The following is a 20,998-nucleotide window of genomic DNA, read 5'->3' on the forward strand; positions in this document are numbered from 1 at the left end:
CTTAATTGGGCAGGCAGTTTCTGAGAAGATTGTTTTAGTGTTTCTTCTTCGTTGCCATGTCTACCAGTATTCTGCATTGATGACCGATAGAAAACCACCCAAGGAACATTTCTGTGAAGATTGACAGGAATTCGCTGTGTGGTTTAGGAGAAGATATAAGATATTCTTTAAAGAAAGTGTTGGCGACGGACGACAGACTAATGACGGACGGACATTCAACGATCAGAAAAGCTCGCCATGAGCACTTTTTGCTCAGGAGAGCTCAAAAAGTATATATATGAACCTTTACTTTGGACCTTAACCTTTAGCCTGCTGTCGGCAAGAGGTTTTGCCTTTGCGACAAGTGCAGACCAAGATCAACCTGAACATCCGTGCAGGCTGATCATGGTTTGCACTGTTCGCTATTCAGTCAGTAAATTTTCAGTGAAACCCCCGTTGAATAAAAAGTGGTACTGCCCAAATTGAATGATGGACCAGTCCATTTTAGAAATTTAGCTGGGTAAAGGTTAAAAGGATTGCAATATCCAAAAAAGAAAAAAAAAACAGCATGAAAAATATTCTTTTTGAAATAAATTCCAAACAATAAAATCTAAAACAAACCTCATCCAGTGTAGATATTGCGTATCTAAAGGGATACAATTTACAAGGTCCAAAAACAAAACAAAACCATAATGAAGCCAGACTGATACAGTTAAGATTATTCAAATTTGTCGACTCATGGAGTTTTAATGCAAACTTGCAAAATATCTAAAACAACATTTCTCAATTTGAATTCTCCAGAGCAGAGACGCAAATGTTTTTTCCTGCTGTTTAAGACAGAACATCGATGGCAATTGCAAATTGGTCCATTAACTTTTCGATTATTTAAAAGAATTTGAAAAGTAAACAAATAAGCAAGTCATATTAGTAAAACGGAGAGCCAACAGACTTTTATTCCCACCCGCATTGATGCCTATGAGTACCACCTTGACTGTTTTGCTCTGTGATCAGTTAGCAACTGGAAAACTGAGAACAAGCCATAGCCTAAAGGAAACTATTTCTAAATAAAATTTGTTTGCTATAAATGATTAAAGACCCACCACAACCTAGTGACCTATTTTGCCCTCCCACTTTGTAAAAATCATTCTGATAATACTGGTATGATACAGCTATATTGCAAGATGACAGTGGACAATTTAGGCCCTCCCTGTATTAATGCGTTTTGACAAATTCATCCGCAAATGTATTTAGTAAATCTCTTTTCAGTATAGTTTTAAAATTATACATAAGTAACTATCTTACCCTGTAGAAATAAAGTGTGGTCTAAACCTGACTTTATATATCGAATACTGTGCATACTGTTACATACATTCAGTAAAATGTTTAGACATTAAACACAATGTCTTGGCCTAAAATATAACACTGTCAATTTGTAACTAGACACTTTTAACTATCTTTATTTGATGCAAATCATGTATAATTACCATCATGGAAATACAAAAGAATACAGTTATTCTGTGATGTTACATGTATCATATTACGTGTTTCTCCGTGGATTAAAGTAATCAGTCATTGAAAGATAAATTAAAATCTAAACTGGGCTAGATCTTTGAAAAATATCGGTAAGACGCTTGTCTTGATTTCTGTCACCAGTGTGTATAACTGTTCATGCATTTATGCATTTATTAATGTGGCCTATGAGTTTATTTATTTTATGACTGTCTATATGTGTCATTTTCCTTGTCTTTGAAGCGAATGCGGATATTTTTCAAACTTAGGCCAGAGGCACGTTTAGGCCAATCTCTGACATGCGTCAGAAAGTCAACTCTTTGGCTAAGTAGTATTTCTTCAATTTTTGTTTGTAAAAAATTTATTCTAATTTAGCCGTGTGACAAAACGTAAGGAGGTTTGCGTTATACCAATCCTTTTGGAAAATTTGAATCTTAAGACAACAAAAATACTCGAGATACTTTTACTTAACTTTTTTGGAGTTAAAAGGTAATGAGAAGAACAGAAATTCATTTTATTTCGTTTATTAGACAAACAATTATTTGCTTTGCACAGGGACAAGGCAAAAATGCACAAAAAGGCTCATGCAATGATGGGACAATACTTGATATATTTTCATGAAACCAGGTGTATTACGAAGAGGGAAATGAAGATTTTATTCTGTTATACTTCAGCTTAATTAATACTGAAGTAACACTGAGGTTACTAACCGTGCAACGGCAGCCCACTCCTCCCCAAGCCCGCCCACCAACAATAAAATGATCGCGCAAATATTACTTCCTGGATTAACGACTTCGTCATAACCGTACTATTCACAACACTTTTCAGAGGTATGCGACAGAGCATGGGTAGCTTCACAAATATTTCAGCGCTGGATGTTGTTGCAACAATGATACACAAATAAATTCCTCTATATAAAGTGCGGTCGGTGCTAACTGGTGAGACGAAAAGACATAACAAAGCAGTGATGCGAGCTTATGTTGACCTGAACGATGGACAGCTATATCCAAATTCAAAGCACCCTATTTGAGACTTAAGTTTGATTAAAATTATTCATCCTTATTTTATATTTTATCAATCTATTGAATTGTATGCACTAAATGTATATGATAATCTTTTTTTATCAATTCTAAGAAGGTTAAGCACCTTTTTTATCAACAATATTTCAGAAAATCAATGTACAGGTATCAAACTGTATGGTATTATTATTATGTAGAGATGGTAGCTACCGAAAAGGATTTAAGAGGAACAAGTCTGAACTGACCAAAGAACTTTAGCCAACATTAAAGCGGCGATCAAAAGTGAAGAAAACTAAATAGGCTCTTTTCCCAACAACTGATCAAGCAGACAAAATAATCCTATTAATGACCTACATTTGTGTAGAACTATTTGTCATTAAAATAGAACATGCACACTTCTCTCATGGCTTACACTTTATAGTTATTTTATAAGTCATCCTGAAGCCCTGACAATAATCTTAGTTGTATCAAAGTTAACAATGCATCACTTTTACGGCTTAAAATAATTGTTACTGCAAACATTTAAATTCTGTTTTTTAGCTAGATAAAACTTCATTTAAACAAAGTTTCAACTGGGGCTCAGAGGGCATGGACGGTAGCTTGCATTTCCACTACCGTCCGTGGACCGAGCTTGCACATTCTCGGGCGACCTGTGGTTTTCCATTTTGATATAAAATGTAAATATTCGGAAAGACAATCAGAAATATCAAAAAAAAAATGGATAAAACTAGTATCACATATTTGTAATGACCTATGTATAATGTTATTATATGCATAAAATTGTTTCGTTTCAGATGGTTTACTCAACTGAAGCATCTCTCTGAATCTTAAGGGGTACTTCCCTGCAAATAGGGTAACACAAAGGGCCGCTGTCATAAAATGTAGTTCTAGTAAGTTAAACAAATCTAAGATCCCGCTGTTGTTGCCATAGTATTAATAATTCAGTGTTTTAAGTAAATAGATTTTAAGGCAGCTTTTAAACTAAGATTAACAATGGTATTTTGAATTTTATCTGTTTGATATGTATATATCAAGTAGTTTCATATTGCAGCTGAAACTCTATAACTCGAAGTCGGTTGGACCAATGTAAACACTTTGACTTTAAATAGTCGTGGTTCGATTTAAACATTTTCAATTTAAACAAAGTCAGATTGGAATAAATTTAGATTGAGACTGAAAGATATGTTCGGCTTAAGCGGGAGTTCAACTTAAGCGAGTTCGGGTTATCGAGTTTGGACTGTATTTGTGTGCTATTCATTGTATTATGTAAAATGTTTTAATAATTGTCTGTTACAAATCTTTAATAGATTGGCTATGCATGTATGTTCCATGTATAATGATTGTTTTATGTATGTAAACATGTATAGAACGGACAATAAACTTTGAAAACCCCAACAATATACGCGATTAACTTTAGAAATCCACCGCAATTTACAACCTGCATAATTTTCATAACCGTTTACATTACTTTTAAAAAATATTTTCTGTGGGGGCCTCTCACTTTTAATTATGTCCAGACAATCATATGTAATGCATCTCCACTACCGTCCATGAACAGGCTCAATCAACCCGAGCTTGTAATGTTTTCATTTATGTCGTTTTGGGCGACCTCTGGTTTCCCACTTTTTCTATTTCATTTCCTTGAATTGATATAAAAAGATATAAAATATATAAAACTAACCAGAGTCTTTCTATTTAGTTTTATTAATATATTTTGTCATTTCGTGGTTTTATTTAAATGATGAAAGTTTGTTCCCAATTGTTTAGATGATTACATTTTAACTATATTAAATAAGATATCCAGGCATCAATTATTGCAAAGGATTAAAATGTTTGTGGTGGAAATCTTACTGTAAATGTTCATGGTTTGCATGCTTCTTAATTTCATAAATGTTTCAAGAAACTTTGACGTTCTTTCTCTTTAAGGACATTTTACGCATTTTAGTAACTGGGGACTAACAACGATTTGGAAAATGACGTTATAGTTTTTGTCTTAAAGATTCACTGAACATCTGTTTGCAACGCTGCTTTTTGTCAATGTCATAAAACATACAGTATAAACAGATATATATTTTGTTATGACATGTTATTTACTTTACTTTATTTTGATGACTCATTGTTTACTAATAAAACCTGTCATAGTGTTGAGACATTATGTATGTGAAGTTATTTATAGACTACAGTTTTCTAGAAGGTTCCATAAACAGGATGTTTACACTATTTTAAAGTCTGGGTTATTTTGGATTTTTCCAGACTCTTTTTTTTTTTATACATGAAAGTGCTGGAACATTCCATGTTTTAAATAGGAAGCTGTCTGGTGACAGTGGAAAACCTAAAGTAAGATCTTATTGAAAAACTTGCCTGTATTTCTTAAAAGCAAAATATTACCAGTTTGGACATTAAACATTTCATGGATAGACATTAATATTGTGGATTAAAAAAAGAGTATTTATACTCTTTGAATATAAAATATTCAGTTTGGACTGTGTGTGAAATATTTGGAATGAATACTTATTGGATTTGAATATGAAGAAGAAGAAGAAGAAGAAGAAGAAGAAGAATCTTTATTATGCAATAAATCAAACAAGATCCATCAGCATATCTTCAATATACAAACAAAGTAATAAATATAACATGTATGGCAAGATAGCAGATATGTAAATACAAGTTTAACAATTGTATCAGTAATTCATAGGCATCAGTAATAACACAGCTTTGGGAGAGACAATTTTGATAACCCCAGCATGTGTATTAGCTATTTAAACATTAGAATTTATCTATTTAGATACCTCCTTTTTTCAAAAGCTTTAAAGATATACGTTGCGAGATTACGAGTATCTTTACTATTTTCATTATTAAATAATTGCAAAAATTAAGATAACTTGGATGATGCCAGAAATACTTCCTGATATACTGTTTTCTTAAATCTACAAACTCCTGACATTCAATGACAAAATGATACTCGTCTTCTAATATGTGACAGTTAGTACAAATTCTATTTTTCATAAGGTATATTATTTGGACGGCTCCATCTACCAGTCTCAAACAGCCAATCTATGCGATGACAACCTCAGTCTTGTTAATGCTATTCGGAACTTCCTTATATTTATTACTGTTAAGTAATTACTGAAACTGAAATTAAATATATTCTTGTAAAATAGTGCTCGGCTGGAACTCATTTATAGATGTGTTCAAATCCTGTATGTAAATGTCCCTTAGACGTTGTTTTAAAATATTAAGAAAAAACCTTTGTGTCTCCTACACTCTGAGCAAGCCAAACATGATAGAATCCTAATTTTGATAACAAAAATTTCACCTTGAGACCCAGTTTATTTTGCGAGGATTTAGATCTATACAATTTTTCAAAGAAATATATACTTGTTTAGTATATTTAACCTGGTCACAATTACTAATTTTCAACCAATACTTTATAATATTATAATGTCTGTCTGTTTCTATGTTGTATCTACCTGTTTCCGCATAAATAAAACTGTTCTGTGTGGTAATTTTTACCCCTAGTAACCTTTTACAGAAGCTTAGATGTGTTCGTTCTACTTGTAAACCTTTATTGAAACCCCAAACTTCACTTGAATAATTCAAAATTGGAATGATGAGTTTGTCAAAAAGATTAATGTATGTTTTGGCCCTATATCTGTAAACTTGTAAAGATATTTATTCATTTTAAAAATTGCCTTAAGATGCCTGCCCTGAAAGCATTTTGTCAGTCTCATTAAAAGAGCCACCTGAGGTAAATAAGATACCAAGATATTTAAATTTACTCACTATTTCTAACTGAATATTCTTATATCTGAAACTGATATTTTGGCGTAGCCTTCCCCCTTTTCTAAAAATCATAACTTTTGTCTTTTCTGTATTAACAGTTAGTTTCCATCTATCACAATATTCGGCTAAAACGTTTAAAGATTCTTGCAGATCATGTGCTGTTTTCGCAAATAAAATGATATCATCTGCATATAACAATAAACAAATTTATGCTACAATGTCTATCCCTTCAATGCCTTTCAGTAAAAAGGTCTCTTCAATATCATTTAAATATATGCTAAATAGAAAGGGAGATAAACTCTCCCCTTGTCTAACTCCTAGCGAACAGGAGAAACTTTCACTTAAACGACTCCATGCTTTTTATTTTTGACTTAACATTGTTATACATAGATTTTAATAACATTAAGTATATTACCGCGTACACCATATTTGATAAGTTTTAAAACCAAAGAATATCCCTAACACAAAATCAAAGGCCTTTTTGAAATCCACAAATGCGCAAAAAAGTGTATCTCCTTTGTCAAAACAATGACTTATTAGTGAATTAAGAATAAATATATTATCTACAGTACTCATTCCTTTTCGAAAACCCGCCTGAGCTTCAATATATACGAAATATTTTTCAGCCCAGTTATTTAATCTTTCGTTTAAAATTCGTGTAAAAAAGTTTTCCCCAAAGTACTAAGTAACGTTATGCCTCTATAATTCGCAGGGTCATTGATATCACCCCCTTTATGTAAAGGAACGATAAAACCCTTTCCCTGACCAAGTTTCGGGAAAATAACCTGTACGTAAACATGTATTAAACAATCGATGAAAATACAAAGTTAATGTGTCTGTTCCGTGTATAAAAAATTCATTTAGAAAATGAATCGGGCCCACCACTAGTGTTCGATCGAAGTTGCTTTATAGCCTTACTTATTTCGCTAAGAGTAATTTCTTCATCTAATTCTGAAAACATAACCTGCATTTCTCCTTCTAGAAAACGTTCATTAAAAATATAATATATCCTCATCCGCTTGGTAAAAGTGATCCTCGGGGTTGTAAATAGATTTAAAATACTCCGCAAATTACTGACATTTATATTTGTTTTATTGTTACAGCTTACATCTTCAACAACTTCCAATACAGTTTAGCATTTTTAAACCTAGCCTCAGTCAATTTTTTTCGTGTTTTTTATTCCTATACAAAATATTTTTTTTTCTAATTATTCTTTTAAATTCCGATCTGGATTTACATAGATTTATTCTGTTATTTTCATTCCGGTTGCATCTGAATTTATTTAGATCTGCATAAAACTGCTTTCTTTTTGAATCGCAAATTTATCATCGAACCAAGGATTTTCCTCTCTTGGCCTATTTACTTCGGTATAAATGTGAGGTTTAACGTTTAAAGTTCTCTTAAACAGCGGTGAACAAATAGTGTCCATTATTTTACTGAACTGAAACAAATTTTGATTTATATCTGAAGAGCTAACGGTACCATCCAAGGTTTCTGTCAAAGCATCAATTTGGTATTTTTAATCATCGCAATTCAATTTGAGTTTGTAATCATTGACCTTACTCGCGTCCCATTTATACAAAAATTTAATCCTGTCGTGTTCATCAGACTGAGAAATTGTTTCCTGTCCTACATTTAACACATTTAGTCTGAACGACAATGCGCAATGATCCGATAATATATTAGGCTCATGTACATTAAAAGAAACAAATAAGTCAATAAGCGACTGGCTGCAAATTATATAGTCAACAAGACTGCAACCAGAGCTACCAAATAAGTGTAGCTGCCAACGCCGGCATCATGACCTATCCGTCCGTTCATAATGCGTAAGCCGCTTTCTCTACAAAAGTCGATAAGAAGCCTACCATTTCTATTTATGACTGTATCTTGAGAAGCCCTTTTAATATCAATATCTTGTATATAATCTTCCGGTAGTATATGTACATTTAAATCTAAATCATCATTTCAACAAAATCATGTAAGTTACCAACTCGACTGTTCAAATCTCCAAGTATAGGAACAACACAAGAGTTATCCGTTTCGTTAATGATTTTTAACATGTCAGTCAAAATTCTGTCATAAACAGCCGTTTTTCTACAAAAATCTCTCTACTACTACCTTCTGGGATAATATAACATAAGCAAACATACAAATCATTTTGTAAATTAAATAGGCTTTTAGCAAATTTCAGCCATAATATATCGTCACTGTCACTTTTTTATAATGATACAAATTTGGAATATGTACTTTTTATGTAACAACATAAACCACCAAGTTGCGTTTGGTATTTGGTAATTTTTCCTTGCGGTGGGAACCGAATAATATATAAACCCTGGATAGTCCATATCAATATATTCATCTGACCAAGTCTCAGTCAAAAATATGAAATGATTGTCTTTAAATATTTGCATTAGTTCATACTGTTTTAATTTGTTTACATTTTCGATATTAAACACTGAATGTTCAATAAAGTAAAACACAATGACTGTCTCTCCCCGTCTCCCTAATCATTATTCAAGCGTGAATGCTCTCGATTACCTGTGTTGACGTCACACCGGGCGTTAGGTTTTTGATTGGATGAATGAGGTAACTGTGGATAATCCTGGTCATTCAAATCAGGTGATGATACCAAGTTCGGCGAAATACCTGTCCAGCACGTGTTATTGTTGACAATACGATTTGTCGTCTGGGGCTGATTACCAGAGTTCGGCGAATCGCTTCGCTGTGACGGTGAACTGTTTTTCAACATTAGTGTCTACTGAATAGACACTTTTGTTGTGGTCTGGGCGATTAAATCTGTCTAGCCGATTTATATCGAGTATGACATGCCAATCTGGGAATTCGTCCGCTACGACTTTGCCATTTACAACCAGTTTTGCAGGTACAAAATTTGTACCTTTTCGCGACCTTTGTATTTTTCTTTTTGATAGTTCCAAAGGCTTTTTCTAGCCTGTGATATTTCTTTAGGTAATCGCGATCTATTCCGTAACGTGTTCCATATAGTTTATGCGCATTTTGCATGATTTTTTCTAGGTCACACTGATCACGGAATGTCGCGATAATTGGTCTTTTTGGCGACTGTGTATATGATCTTGCCCTAGCTATTGACCCTAACCTATGCACTCTTTGTATGCAGACATCGTCAAGATCGAGGTCAAAATAGTCCAACATAAATTCTCGCAGTAATTCATATGTATCCTCGTTTCTCACATCATGCAGTCCGTAAAAATTAAATTACAACGTCTAGACCTAGCTTCAAGATCAATGCTATGATATGCCAACTGCTTCATAAACAAATCGTTGTCACATAATGAACGTTCTACTCGATCCACCCGTGCAGTTGTATGGCTCAAATTTTAGGACAAGTGTATTATTGATCATTGCTTTTTTCAAGTTTCTCCAGTTTATCAAAAATGAGCGATAATTTGTCATCCACAGACAATGTAGAAAACGAAGTGGGGGTTGTATTATTACCTGTTGTACTGTTATTTTGAGACATACTTTGTGAAGTGCTCAACTGTCGCTTTTGGCGGTTTTCTTTATTTATTGGTGTTTGATCACATCCCACCCACTCTTGCAGAGCTGCATATCTATTATGCGTCACAAAAGTGTTATTTGGCACTCTAGGTGTGCTTGTAAACTGAACGTTCGTAGACATATCCTATTTGAATAATCACAACAATATTCAAACAATATCCGGTATTTAAATTCACCAAAGATTAAAATATCCAAAATTTGATTATCCTTTTCAAAAATTTTCACCCGCCATCTTAACCATACCACGTGACAATATGACCAGGACAGGATTTAGACTATCCTTGCATATTAGAAATGCGCTTAACGGCTATTTAATATTTTCAAGGTATTCGATTTTTTGTTTCTTTTTTAATTAAATTTATTATTGTTAATAGTTGATGGTTTATTTTTCTGTTACCTTTAGTATTAAAAGTAACAGTCAACTGATACACTTAGACGAAACAATTTAGAAAGTGCGGAACAGTTCACATCAAATAGAACATTAATCTTTAACATCCAAAAGAAAAAATCATTACTGCATGCAAGAAACAAATACACAAATAAAAACCAAAACTCTAAACTGTCTTTCAAAAATACACTGTTTTATAAAATGGACAAAGCTCATAATTCAGAGCGTTTCGTGTATTGTGTTATCTGTGTGTTGTTTGTATTCTTTTTAAGACATTGAATAATCACTGTGTTGAACCAATGCATTTATTCAGAGATATTTATCGTTTTGCTCAACCTCGGTCGATTCATTCTGTGTTACGGTATTCCATTATCAAACACCATCTCTCAAAGCTAGCCAGAGACGTCAAAAGAAGGAAATTAAATAGCGAATAAATGAGCGAACATGTCAAATATTAGACGTAGATTAGCGAAGGAATTGTGTGTCATTCAATACCCTTTTAGGACGCGATCACTGATACCTGTGTATCAAAATATTTCGGAAGAATTGCCCATAATCAAACTTTACTTATAAACCCTATAATTATATAGCTGTTTTCTATGTCTATAAAAAATTTTCTCGAACAATGTATTGTTTTTGCTCTTTTTGTGAGAAACTTGTGAATTACATAAAGTCTTCAAAACATAATTATAAGAAACTTGTTGTTAAATCTGCTTCATATATATAGGCCTACAAATTATGGGCAGTGTCATTCTCATACAATATTATTTATTGTGTCAATTAAATGTTCTGTTATTATACATTTCAGGGTTCAAATTTAGACAAGCATACAAGCTAAATGCTAGTGGAAAATTTAAAATAGCTAGTGGGCTTGAAATATACTAGCTAATTTCAGTTAGTCAATAATATAACAAGCAAATGTCTTCAGAGCTTTAATAAAGTGTGTTTTTTTCTCCATGAAAGGAATGTTATCATTTATCTTTATGATGTTTTATTGTTCAACAAAACTCATGCATGATTGTAGCTTGCAGTAAATTAACATGGAAGGCCTTGACTTCATGGTACTGACCTCCAGATTTAGCTAAAAGTAATCTTTCGTTCATATTGAAGTCATATTATGAATATTTATTTCCAGATATCGAAAAAGTGAATTTTTTTTGTTGTCAGACAATCTGGAGGCCAGTCCATTTAAGCTTGTATGTGGACAAAAATGGCACTAGCTATTTTAAGCTAATAGAAAAAAAAAATATTGTTTGCGACTGGTTTCTTACAGAGATCAATCAGTAAGTTTTTGGCCATGCAGTAAATATTAATAAAGCAATTAAATATTATTAACTTTAGCTGGTAGCTTTTCATTTTAGCTGGTGAACAAAAAGGGCAGTAGCTAATTTTAGCTAGTACAAACTTTGTTAAATTTGACCCCTGCATTTCATAATCAGTATTGAATATTTGAAAAATGAAATGAAAAGAATATAAAATACTAATAGTTTAGCTATTCTCTTTTTGTTTTTTCGTTTAGGGCATTTTCTTACAAATGTTCCAACAAAAGTCCTGTCATTCAGTTCATGCTGACAAAAACTCTGAATTAAATGAAATCGTATAAGATGTAATCTGGACAACTTTTTTCTGCTGTAAAATAACGTTATGAGGAAATTCATTCCAATTTTTAATAATGAGCCGTGCCATGAGAAAACCAACATAGTGGGTTTGCGACCAGCATGGATCCAGACCAGCCTGCGCATCCGCGCAGTCTGGTCAGGATCCATGCTGTTCGCTAACAGTTTCTTCAATTCCAGTAGGCTTTAAAAGCGAACAGCATGGAGCCTGACCAGACTGCGCGGATGCGCAGGCTGGTCTGGATCCATGCTGGTCGCAAACCCACTATGTTGGTTTTCTCATGGCACGGCTCATATGATTTCTGTAAATGATAACCGTAAAGTGTAAATTATTAGTCCGAAATCGCATCTGTCTGTTAGCACTGTAATTTGTCAGACCATAATCGGTATCTGTCAGTCATATTCTTTCATTTCAAGCTTAGGAGCCTTTCTATTAGGGAATCCTATAATATTCGTCTAATGATGTTAAAACGAAGGTTTTGAATTTCCATGATAGTTATTTTAGCGTTGACTGGTTTACAGTTATTATTTTAAAGATATCTATGGACTGGATTTAGAATTTGATTTCGACACGCATTATAAGGCTAGCTTTATGCTTCCTTCTGTGAAGTGGCCTTTTGATTGAAATGCACCACTCTTTATTGTCTACAACAAAATTATTTATGCTTTAAAGTATCCTGGCAATGCCTAAACAAAGTATGACAGTATATGTTAACGACGGTTTATTACTTTTTGAAGCAGTATGACGGGTGTAACAGGTCTACAAATTCAATTATTTTGCAATAATAATAAATTTTCAAAACATCATTCGATATTGATGTGTACTAAAGATAGCTTTCATTTTGGCACAAAACATTTTGCCACAACGCACGCTTGTCATGGTCAACTTATGTTAAATTGCACATATACGGAATAGCTACGTAATGACTGGAATACTTAGCTGTTGATACTCCCAACGAAAAACAGGCAACTGAAATGTAAATATTGCTATAATGTGTTTCGATTTTACTTCCTTTGACACAAAAGGCGGCATCATTACACAAAGAAGTGTTTCCATTGAACAAATGTGGAATAAACAGTCAGCTAATTAATGTAGCTGCTACGCAAGTCAGTTTAAAGTCCTTCTAAAAATATTTTATACCTACCTTCGTTGGAATCCATTGCCAATATATACGGTTCTGAGTGTTTTTAATTAAATTAACTAGTGAACCTTTTAAATTGGAAGGTCTAAGAAAACATCTAGATGATTAGCACTTAACAAAATTTAAAACAGTTGTCAGAGCATGCCATCAATTAAAGTGTTTAACTTATTAAAACTACATATAAAATCAAAATCTGAGACAACTATCTTTTGATGCTTGCTATTTATTTTTACATTATAGCCAATCCAGTCAAGTTACAGTCAACTTGGTGAATGCCTATTTGAAAATAATGATATGTTAGTTTAAATTATTAGAATATTATCAGAATTATTAGAAATGAATTGCTTCTTTTCAGTTAGGGAGGAATTTGTATAAGTACCATACATTTTATAAAATATGTGAATACCTAAAAAGTAATAGTCACGAGAGGTTTTGAAAGAGGTAAAAATGAGCATCTGTTATATGGCAAGTACACATGCATGAAAGTCTATATACAGTTCATATTGTGGGTATTTTGGGAGTTACATCCCAATGCGCAAGTACGACTTTAACACTGATAAGTAACTGTTGTAAATGGCGTACTTTATACCAACGGAAAATAGTTTGAATGTTTACATAACAATTTAGAATTAGCCTTTTAGTAGCTAATTAAGGTATTTCTTCAATGATTTGCAATTATAGCTAATTAAGGTATTTCTTCAATGATTTGCAATTTTTACAATACTAAACACTATATATTTGCGGACAGTATAGACACACATATTTTCAAACTATATAAAGGTATTTTTCACCCCTTTAAATTTTTTGACAGAACATCTATCATCCAAACCCCAAGTTCTAAAAAATCGAGAGGGTGTATTATTTTGTGGTATAATGGTCTAAAGAATCCATTATACCAAATAGTTTTAAGCTGTATTTATTCATTCAGTTTTTCGGTCAGCGATGTCATATTATTAGAGATTTTCGCATTTTCTTTTTCAGTTAGCTGCAGACCTGAGTCACATGCAAAACTGACAGGTTACATCTTTTCGCCCATGTTATTCATGCTTTGGCTACGTAATGATCGTTTTGTTGTCCAGTTACTAATTGTTTTGACAAGCTGACTAAATAGAAATCATGACATGTTTATTACAAAAAGACTCAATTATGTGGTGACGCAGCGTGTTTCATGTTTACTCATCTAATGGGCAGATTTCCTTAAATACCGCTATTTTGAGAAAGAACTTCAGTATCACTTTTGTACTCAGATAGGTTGTAGGTACGTATGCCTGATTCTCGCATACATTATTAAAGTTAGTTTAAGACATGGGCAATTAATGTTGAAGTATTTATGTTAAAGAATAGAAGTTCTGTTAAATAACTGCGACTATGTTAGGGAATAATAAAGAAAGACAATGATGTTTATATATTATCTTAGAACTTTTAGTACAATATTAAATAGTAGCTATTGAAGAGAACAGTTGCTGTTGTTGCTGTAGTTTAATAATTTTCACCTGTAATGATTATTCTTTTTTTAATGTTACAGACAATTAATATTCATAGATTGTTCTTTTTGATATAATAAAAACACAAAAACTTTCTATTATATGTGTTTGACTTTGTTTGTTTTTGCAGAATGAAATTTACTTTTAACAGGAAGACTATAACAGAAACACTGTGATCTCATAAAATATATTCAGAAACAGAATCTGAAGTTCACATTGTAGATTTAAAAAAAGGTATAACCAAATATTTCATACCTGTTTTTATTAAACATGATCATTATTCTTATTTGTTTGTTAAGAAAATATGTGTGTCATAACAAACATAAGAATATAAATATCGTATTTGACCGGAAAAATGCAAGCTATACGACACATAATGCGTAAAAAGAAGAGGTTCACCGTACAATTGCCTCGACAGATCATGAATCTATTAGGACTGTAACCTATTGGAAGAATTATTACATGATCACTTCGGAATTAAATGCATTAAAGCAAAATAAAGCAGATCTCATTCTTAGGAATATTGTACTGAAAATTGTTATACATGTTAGTTTGTAGCAGTGACCCTTGAGAATCAAAAGACTGTATTTGTCCGGCATTATAAAAATAACCATTTTCGCCTGCGCAAAACAGATATTTCAAACAATGGCCAGATAACAAATAAAGCACGGGCAATAATCATAAAAATAGGATATTTATTCTAGATAGTAGACAGACTATCAAAATCAGAGCTGGGGCCTAAGTGTAAGGTGGCCGACTTCGAATCACTTGCAGTACACCGATGCAGATTCGAAACCGCGCTTTGGTTGTAGAATTCTTTTATATTTGGAAGTCATTCGGTTGGTATATTTAAGGTTGGTTGTTCTATCCAGGAACCTAACATAATGTCATCTGGGATCTTTCTCCACCATAAAAAGCTGGAGAGTCCATATCTTGTCTCCGTATGACATTAAACCCAATTAAACGAATTGTGCAGCAGAGTAAGTATGGAAGTGTAGTCGGCGGAATTCTACAAATGCATAGTTAACATGGAGCAAACAAACAACAACACCAAAAAACAAACACAAAAAGAACACAACATTTCAATGGGTTCGTAAAGGAAAATGCACAGACAACGTAATACAAACAAACACCGTGAAAACGAACACATAAAGGAATACATTGGGGCACGGCTTTGAAATCCAGTAAAATGTAAAACAAACGCAAGATAATATCTTACCTTTTATTTGAAAGACAACAAGATATTCAACATTTAATTGAAAGACAACGTTAATAAGACCCATACAATGTTATGAAGCTCATCTCCATGTAACTACTATTTGAAGTTTTGTTCTCATTTAAGGTTAACTGTTTACATGTTTTAGTCTGTATGTAATTTTATATGTTTGTAAATGAATGAGACATAAATAAATAAATAAATTTTACATCTTCTTTTGTTGGAAATTTATTGTTTTTGTTTTTCACCTGACAAGTTTTCGTATCAAAAGTCATTTTGCTAACGAAACTAAAAATAAAACTAATCTATTCTTTACAAATTCATTTTTTCAAAAGTATCTCGAAAGAACGTTTAAAGTTGATTGGTTCTTTTCATCACACTATCTTTTACAAATAGTAGGAATATTTCGACCAGTCTGCGAAATAGATATATATGTCAATCGAGACTAGCGAAATGTAAATTGCTAATTAAAGCAGTGTTATGATTTTTCAGGTAAATCAAAATCAATATCACTTTGCTCGTCCGAGGAGTGATCAGTAGAATGTGCAGAACTATCTGTCAAATCACAGGTCTCCAAATCAAGTAGAGTTTCTATTTCATGTAGATCATGATCTTCCGCTTGTATATTTTCATTTTTGTAATCATCATTTCTGGTTTTACAGTTCTCGCCCGAACAATCGCCATTAGAATGACTTTTGGAGAGGTTACCGTTTCGGAAGTTGTCTTTCTGGAAATGTTCTTGGAATGTCAGAGTAGGGTCACTTCTTGATGGTTTTATGTCAAGATTACCGTGTTTTATTCTCAATATAGGTACATTTCCACCTTTGTAAACATCGGGCGTGGATGAAGAATGTCTCAAGGACCGGCATTTACAGTTATTCCCCATACTTGGAAGTGAACACACTGGCAAATGATTAACTTGCCTGTGTCTCTGTCTCGACTGAAGTTTATCAAGTGTTGACCGGCATAATATTGGAGAGGTATTTTGTGCTATGCAACATAAATGGTCATCTAATGAGTTATCCACATTACAGACACTTTTCACTGAGGTTTGGCACGTATTTGATTCACAGTCAGTATTTGACGAAATGGCTTTCCTCGACGAAGTAGGTGACTCATGGTTACATTTTATTTCTTTTGACCGAGATAACTTTCTTTTCAGAACTGAAACTTCTTTTTGTCTTTTATTGAGTTCAGTCTGAAGATTTTCATTCTGAAATACATTAATATAATTTAATCGGATAATGTTTTTAACATTAAAACGTCACTTTGTATTTATTTTATATTGATTTATTTTACTATAATAATTTCTCCTGAATTTGCATCTAATATAATTGGAAATAGCCACCAATCTATGCTCTTATGTTGAACTGAATGGAAAGATTAATCTGTTCTGAATCTCAATCATCATATTAATCAATTTCATACATTAATAATTAGACCCACCTTTTGTTGCAGGTTATGTATAATGTCTTTGGTTACCTGAAAAAGAGAAAACTTTGACTATGGTCATTTACTATATTGCTGCTATTTCCTGAAGTTACAGTCTCTATTGTCTATATGGTATTAAATTTTACAATATTATTCTGCAGCATCCTATGACATGTCATGGCATAAAATGTTATTCAATTCAGGAGTGGCATTATTATTATTATTGTAAAAAGGTATAAGTAAATCCTTTGAAAGCATAAAACACAGCCTAGTGAAGTTTGATTCAGTGTGTTCACGACAGGTAATGAAATAAGTAAACCCCCTCACGACTACTAACATTGGTCTGTCATACTAATACATTGAATGGATTCCATGAGAAATATTCTTTCATACCAATACATTGAATGACTTTTATATAAGTCTATTATACATATTTACTGTATATTTTCATGGGGAATTCTTTTATACAGATATATTAAATAGATTTCGGGGGAAATTCTGTTATACATATATACAGAATGGATTTTATGGGAAATATATACAAATATACTGAATCTATTCCATTAGAAATTCTATTATACCGATACACTGAATAGAAATTATTTTTACACCGATACACTAAATGAATAACATGAGAAATTCTATTTTACTGACACACTGAATGGAATCCATAATCTCAAACGACCAGAAAACATAACACCGTTCTGTCTAAAAACGGAGCGGCCACAGTGCACTTAAAAACTAGTAACACCAAAATGAAGGATTTTTGAACCCATAGAACGCAACTAAGTACAATGACAGTAGACCCGGATTGACTGAGCCTGTTCCTCAAACATAATTAAATATGCAACACCCCTCACCCTCAGGCCGTAACTGACACATATAGCTAAGTTACACTCTGTGATTAAGTGCAGCACGAAACCCACATTAACCCTTTTGATTTTGTAATGAAAAACATTATTCTCCGTAGCTGAATAAAACTATTCAGTGTTAGGTAATTCAATTACTGAAGAAAATAAAAACAAAGGCATAGAATCGCCCAAGTTTGAAGGATATTGTCTATTATTTGGCGGTCTCTATTTTCTTCAAAACAAGACTTTATGACGACAGTAGTGTAAAATGTGACTGAAATGAACAACTCACTTGACTATCAAACTGTCTGAGTTCGTCTACAACTTCTCTTAACTCATTCATTTCGGAATCTGAAAAGTCAAGCGTTTACATTAAAACTTATTATTAAAGAATGTATTTTGCCTTACTACGCACTGGTCAAAACTAAAGATTTCAACACTGCTTTTGTAATTTGTTTGTAAAAGTAACGAGAGGGTTATGATGGCCCTATATCGCTCACCTGTTATCATTGCACTTGAGTACAAGAAGGTCCTCAGAAAAAATATCTAAGTCCAAAGGACAGGAAGAACTAAGGGAAGAAATTAAATCAAAAAGAAAAAAAAATTCTTACAAGGTACAGATATGTCAAAATACACCTAAAAATTGGAGGTACCATCCATGTTGTATCACAGAAAAGTGGTCTCGGTTTTTCCCTACGGCCAATAATAAAAAAGTTACTAAAAACAAGCTATTTATAGTAGCGTAAAAGGGGATTGTAAGTTAACAAAAGAAGGATCTGCCAAATAAATCTGTTGACATAAATGAAATTTCAGATCAGTATCTTCATTAGTTACGGAGATATACCCATTTTAATTTGAAATGAAGGGAGGTAATTTGACATAAAATCAGTCCATAGTTATCTACCCTCATTGGCTCAGTCCAACTAATGACAATAATGAAATTTCAAATAAGTCCTATAAGTACTTACTGATAAAAATCCAGTTTGATTACAATCAGAGGAGGTAATCAGATATAAAATAACTCTGGAACCTACGAATGGATCTAATTTGTCATGGAATCCAAGATTTATTGTTGTTGAAGATATTTTGGAAGTTTGTATCAAATAAAACCATAAATGAAGTCTCTATATGGCTGCAAAAGCCAAAATAGCCAATTTTGGACCTTTAAGGGGCCATAACTCTGGAACCAATGAAGGAATCTAGCCAAGAAAGGAACCAAGATCTTGTAGTGATACAAGTTTTGTGCAAGTTTGGTTAAAATCAAATCATAAATGAAGCTGCAATTGTGCAGACAAGGTCAAATAGCTAATTTTGGCCCTTTCAGAGGCCATCACTCTGGAATCCATTATGGGAACTGGCCGGTTCAAGAAAGGAACCATGATCATATGGTGACACAAGTTGTGTGCAAGTTTGGTTAAAATAAAATCATAAATGAAGCTGCTATTGTGCAGACAAGGTCAAAATAGCTAATTCTGGCCCTTTCAGGGGCCATAACTCTAGAACCCATAATGGAATCTGACCAGTTCAAGAAAGGAACCAAGATCTTATGGTGATACAAGTTGTGTGCCAGTTTGGTAAAAATCAAATTATAAATAAAGCTGCTATTGAGAAGACAAGGTCAAAATAGCTAATGTTGGCCCTTTCAGGGGCCATAACTCTGGAACCTGTAATGGGATCTGGCCAGTTCAAGAAAGGAACCGAGCTCTTATGGTGATACAAGTTGTGTGCAAGTTTGGTTAAAATAAAATCATAAATGAAACCACTATCGTGCAGACAAGAAATTGTTGACGCACGGACGGACGGACGGACTGACGACGGACGACGGACGAAGGATGATCAGAAAAGCTCACCTTGTCTCTATGTGACAGGTGAGCTAATAAAATGTGTAAATGTAATACTATTATCAATTTTTGGATGTTAAAATGATCTACTTTATACTGCATCAATATGTGAAGGTCATTGTATCAGCTTCCCAGTCACTACCATGCACGTGCATTTACAAATTAATACACATCGTATTGCAAATATACCAGACTTTCATCTCAACAGAAAACTCCTGAACTTAAGATGCAAGAAGAGTGTCTCTGTTTGAAGTTTTGTTTTACTTGTAAGAAACACAGAAGATCGTAGAATTTTTTCTTTCTTCTTCAAGAACAGATAAAGATAAAACCATCACTTTGAAAAGATATTGTATTCTGGTGTTATTTTAGCGACATAATTCTACCAGCTTACAAAATGCATCTTCCAGACTGATATGTTTTAAATTAAGTCGGTCACGCCGGTTTCTTTGACCTTTTGGCTAGGTTTAACTATGATAATGCAAATGATAACAGTAAAGTTGTGAAACGTTAACGAGAAGTTCAATTTACCGTGACATAAAATAGATTGTATATTCTACCCATTTTTATAACGACGCACGTTTTTACAGATTACGGTAGCGTTATTCAACTTATTTCAAGACTAAGCACAACATTTTTATACCGATTGATTGATTTTACCTTTAAATGAATTTGTGAGCTATAAAGATATACAAAATTATAGCGAAATCTACCCGGTAAATAATTTGAAAATTAAATGCATTTGAAGGATGCAGTAGTAAAATCCCTGTGTCATATTACTAGGGAATGATAGTACATCAGTTAAATGAAGACATAGACGATAATCACTGGTATTGATCATATTGAAAAGATATTTTGAGGATGAACTCTTCTATTCTAATTTGACGTTTGCTATCACCAAGTTTAACCCTTACATTGTTTTTAAGAGTAAATAACTTCCATTGTAACAATATTACTTCTTTGAAGTATGGTAAAAGAAGAAATGGTGGAGAGTTTAAGATCTTTTTTTTTTAGAAAAGTAAAATAATGAATATACGTCTAGATGAGAGGAGCTTCCTAAAGTTGGACGACCGGATGACTTTGAGCAAAAGGTCTTTCTTTTTTCCCGGTGGATGATCATCCGATGGTGTGTCAACAGCCTGTGGAGATTCATCCTGTGAGCTTGCCCGTCGCATCTCCTTAGTCTTCTCAATTCTAGAAGGTAG

General features: G+C 33.1%; 1 protein-coding gene and 1 long non-coding RNA gene across 10 annotated transcripts in view; one reads left to right on the forward strand and one right to left on the reverse strand.

The window, feature by feature from the left end:
• The first annotated feature begins 4,549 nt into the window (after positions 1 to 4,549).
• Positions 4,550 to 14,560, forward strand: LOC123528398 (uncharacterized). 2 transcript variants are annotated; one of them, XR_006681973.2, is made up of 2 exons: positions 4,550 to 5,127; positions 13,955 to 14,560. It is a non-coding gene; the product is annotated as an uncharacterized LOC123528398 (long non-coding RNA). The 2 variants fall into 2 exon arrangements; XR_006681972.2 differs by lacking the exon at positions 4,550 to 5,127 and adding an exon at positions 10,079 to 10,152.
• Positions 14,561 to 15,665: 1,105 nt separating this feature from the next.
• LOC123528340 (cyclic nucleotide-gated channel rod photoreceptor subunit alpha-like) overlaps positions 15,666 to 20,998 on the reverse strand; it is a 63,355-nt gene continuing 58,022 nt past the window's right edge. For all 8 annotated transcript variants that reach the window (XM_053519139.1, XM_045308114.2, XM_053519135.1 and 5 more), the window contains 4 exons: positions 20,830 to 20,987; positions 18,248 to 18,306; positions 17,120 to 17,155; positions 15,666 to 16,886 (listed from right to left, as the gene is read on the reverse strand). In XM_053519139.1, the coding sequence (XP_053375114.1) occupies positions 16,152 to 16,886; positions 17,120 to 17,155; positions 18,248 to 18,306; positions 20,830 to 20,987 (988 nt within the window). In that variant the 3' untranslated portion in view covers positions 15,666 to 16,151. The remainder of the gene's footprint in view (positions 16,887 to 17,119; positions 17,156 to 18,247; positions 18,307 to 20,829; positions 20,988 to 20,998) is intronic.

The sequence above is a fragment of the Mercenaria mercenaria genome, chromosome 1 (assembly GCF_021730395.1).
Source record: "Mercenaria mercenaria strain notata chromosome 1, MADL_Memer_1, whole genome shotgun sequence".
NCBI lineage: Eukaryota > Metazoa > Mollusca > Bivalvia > Venerida > Veneridae > Mercenaria > Mercenaria mercenaria.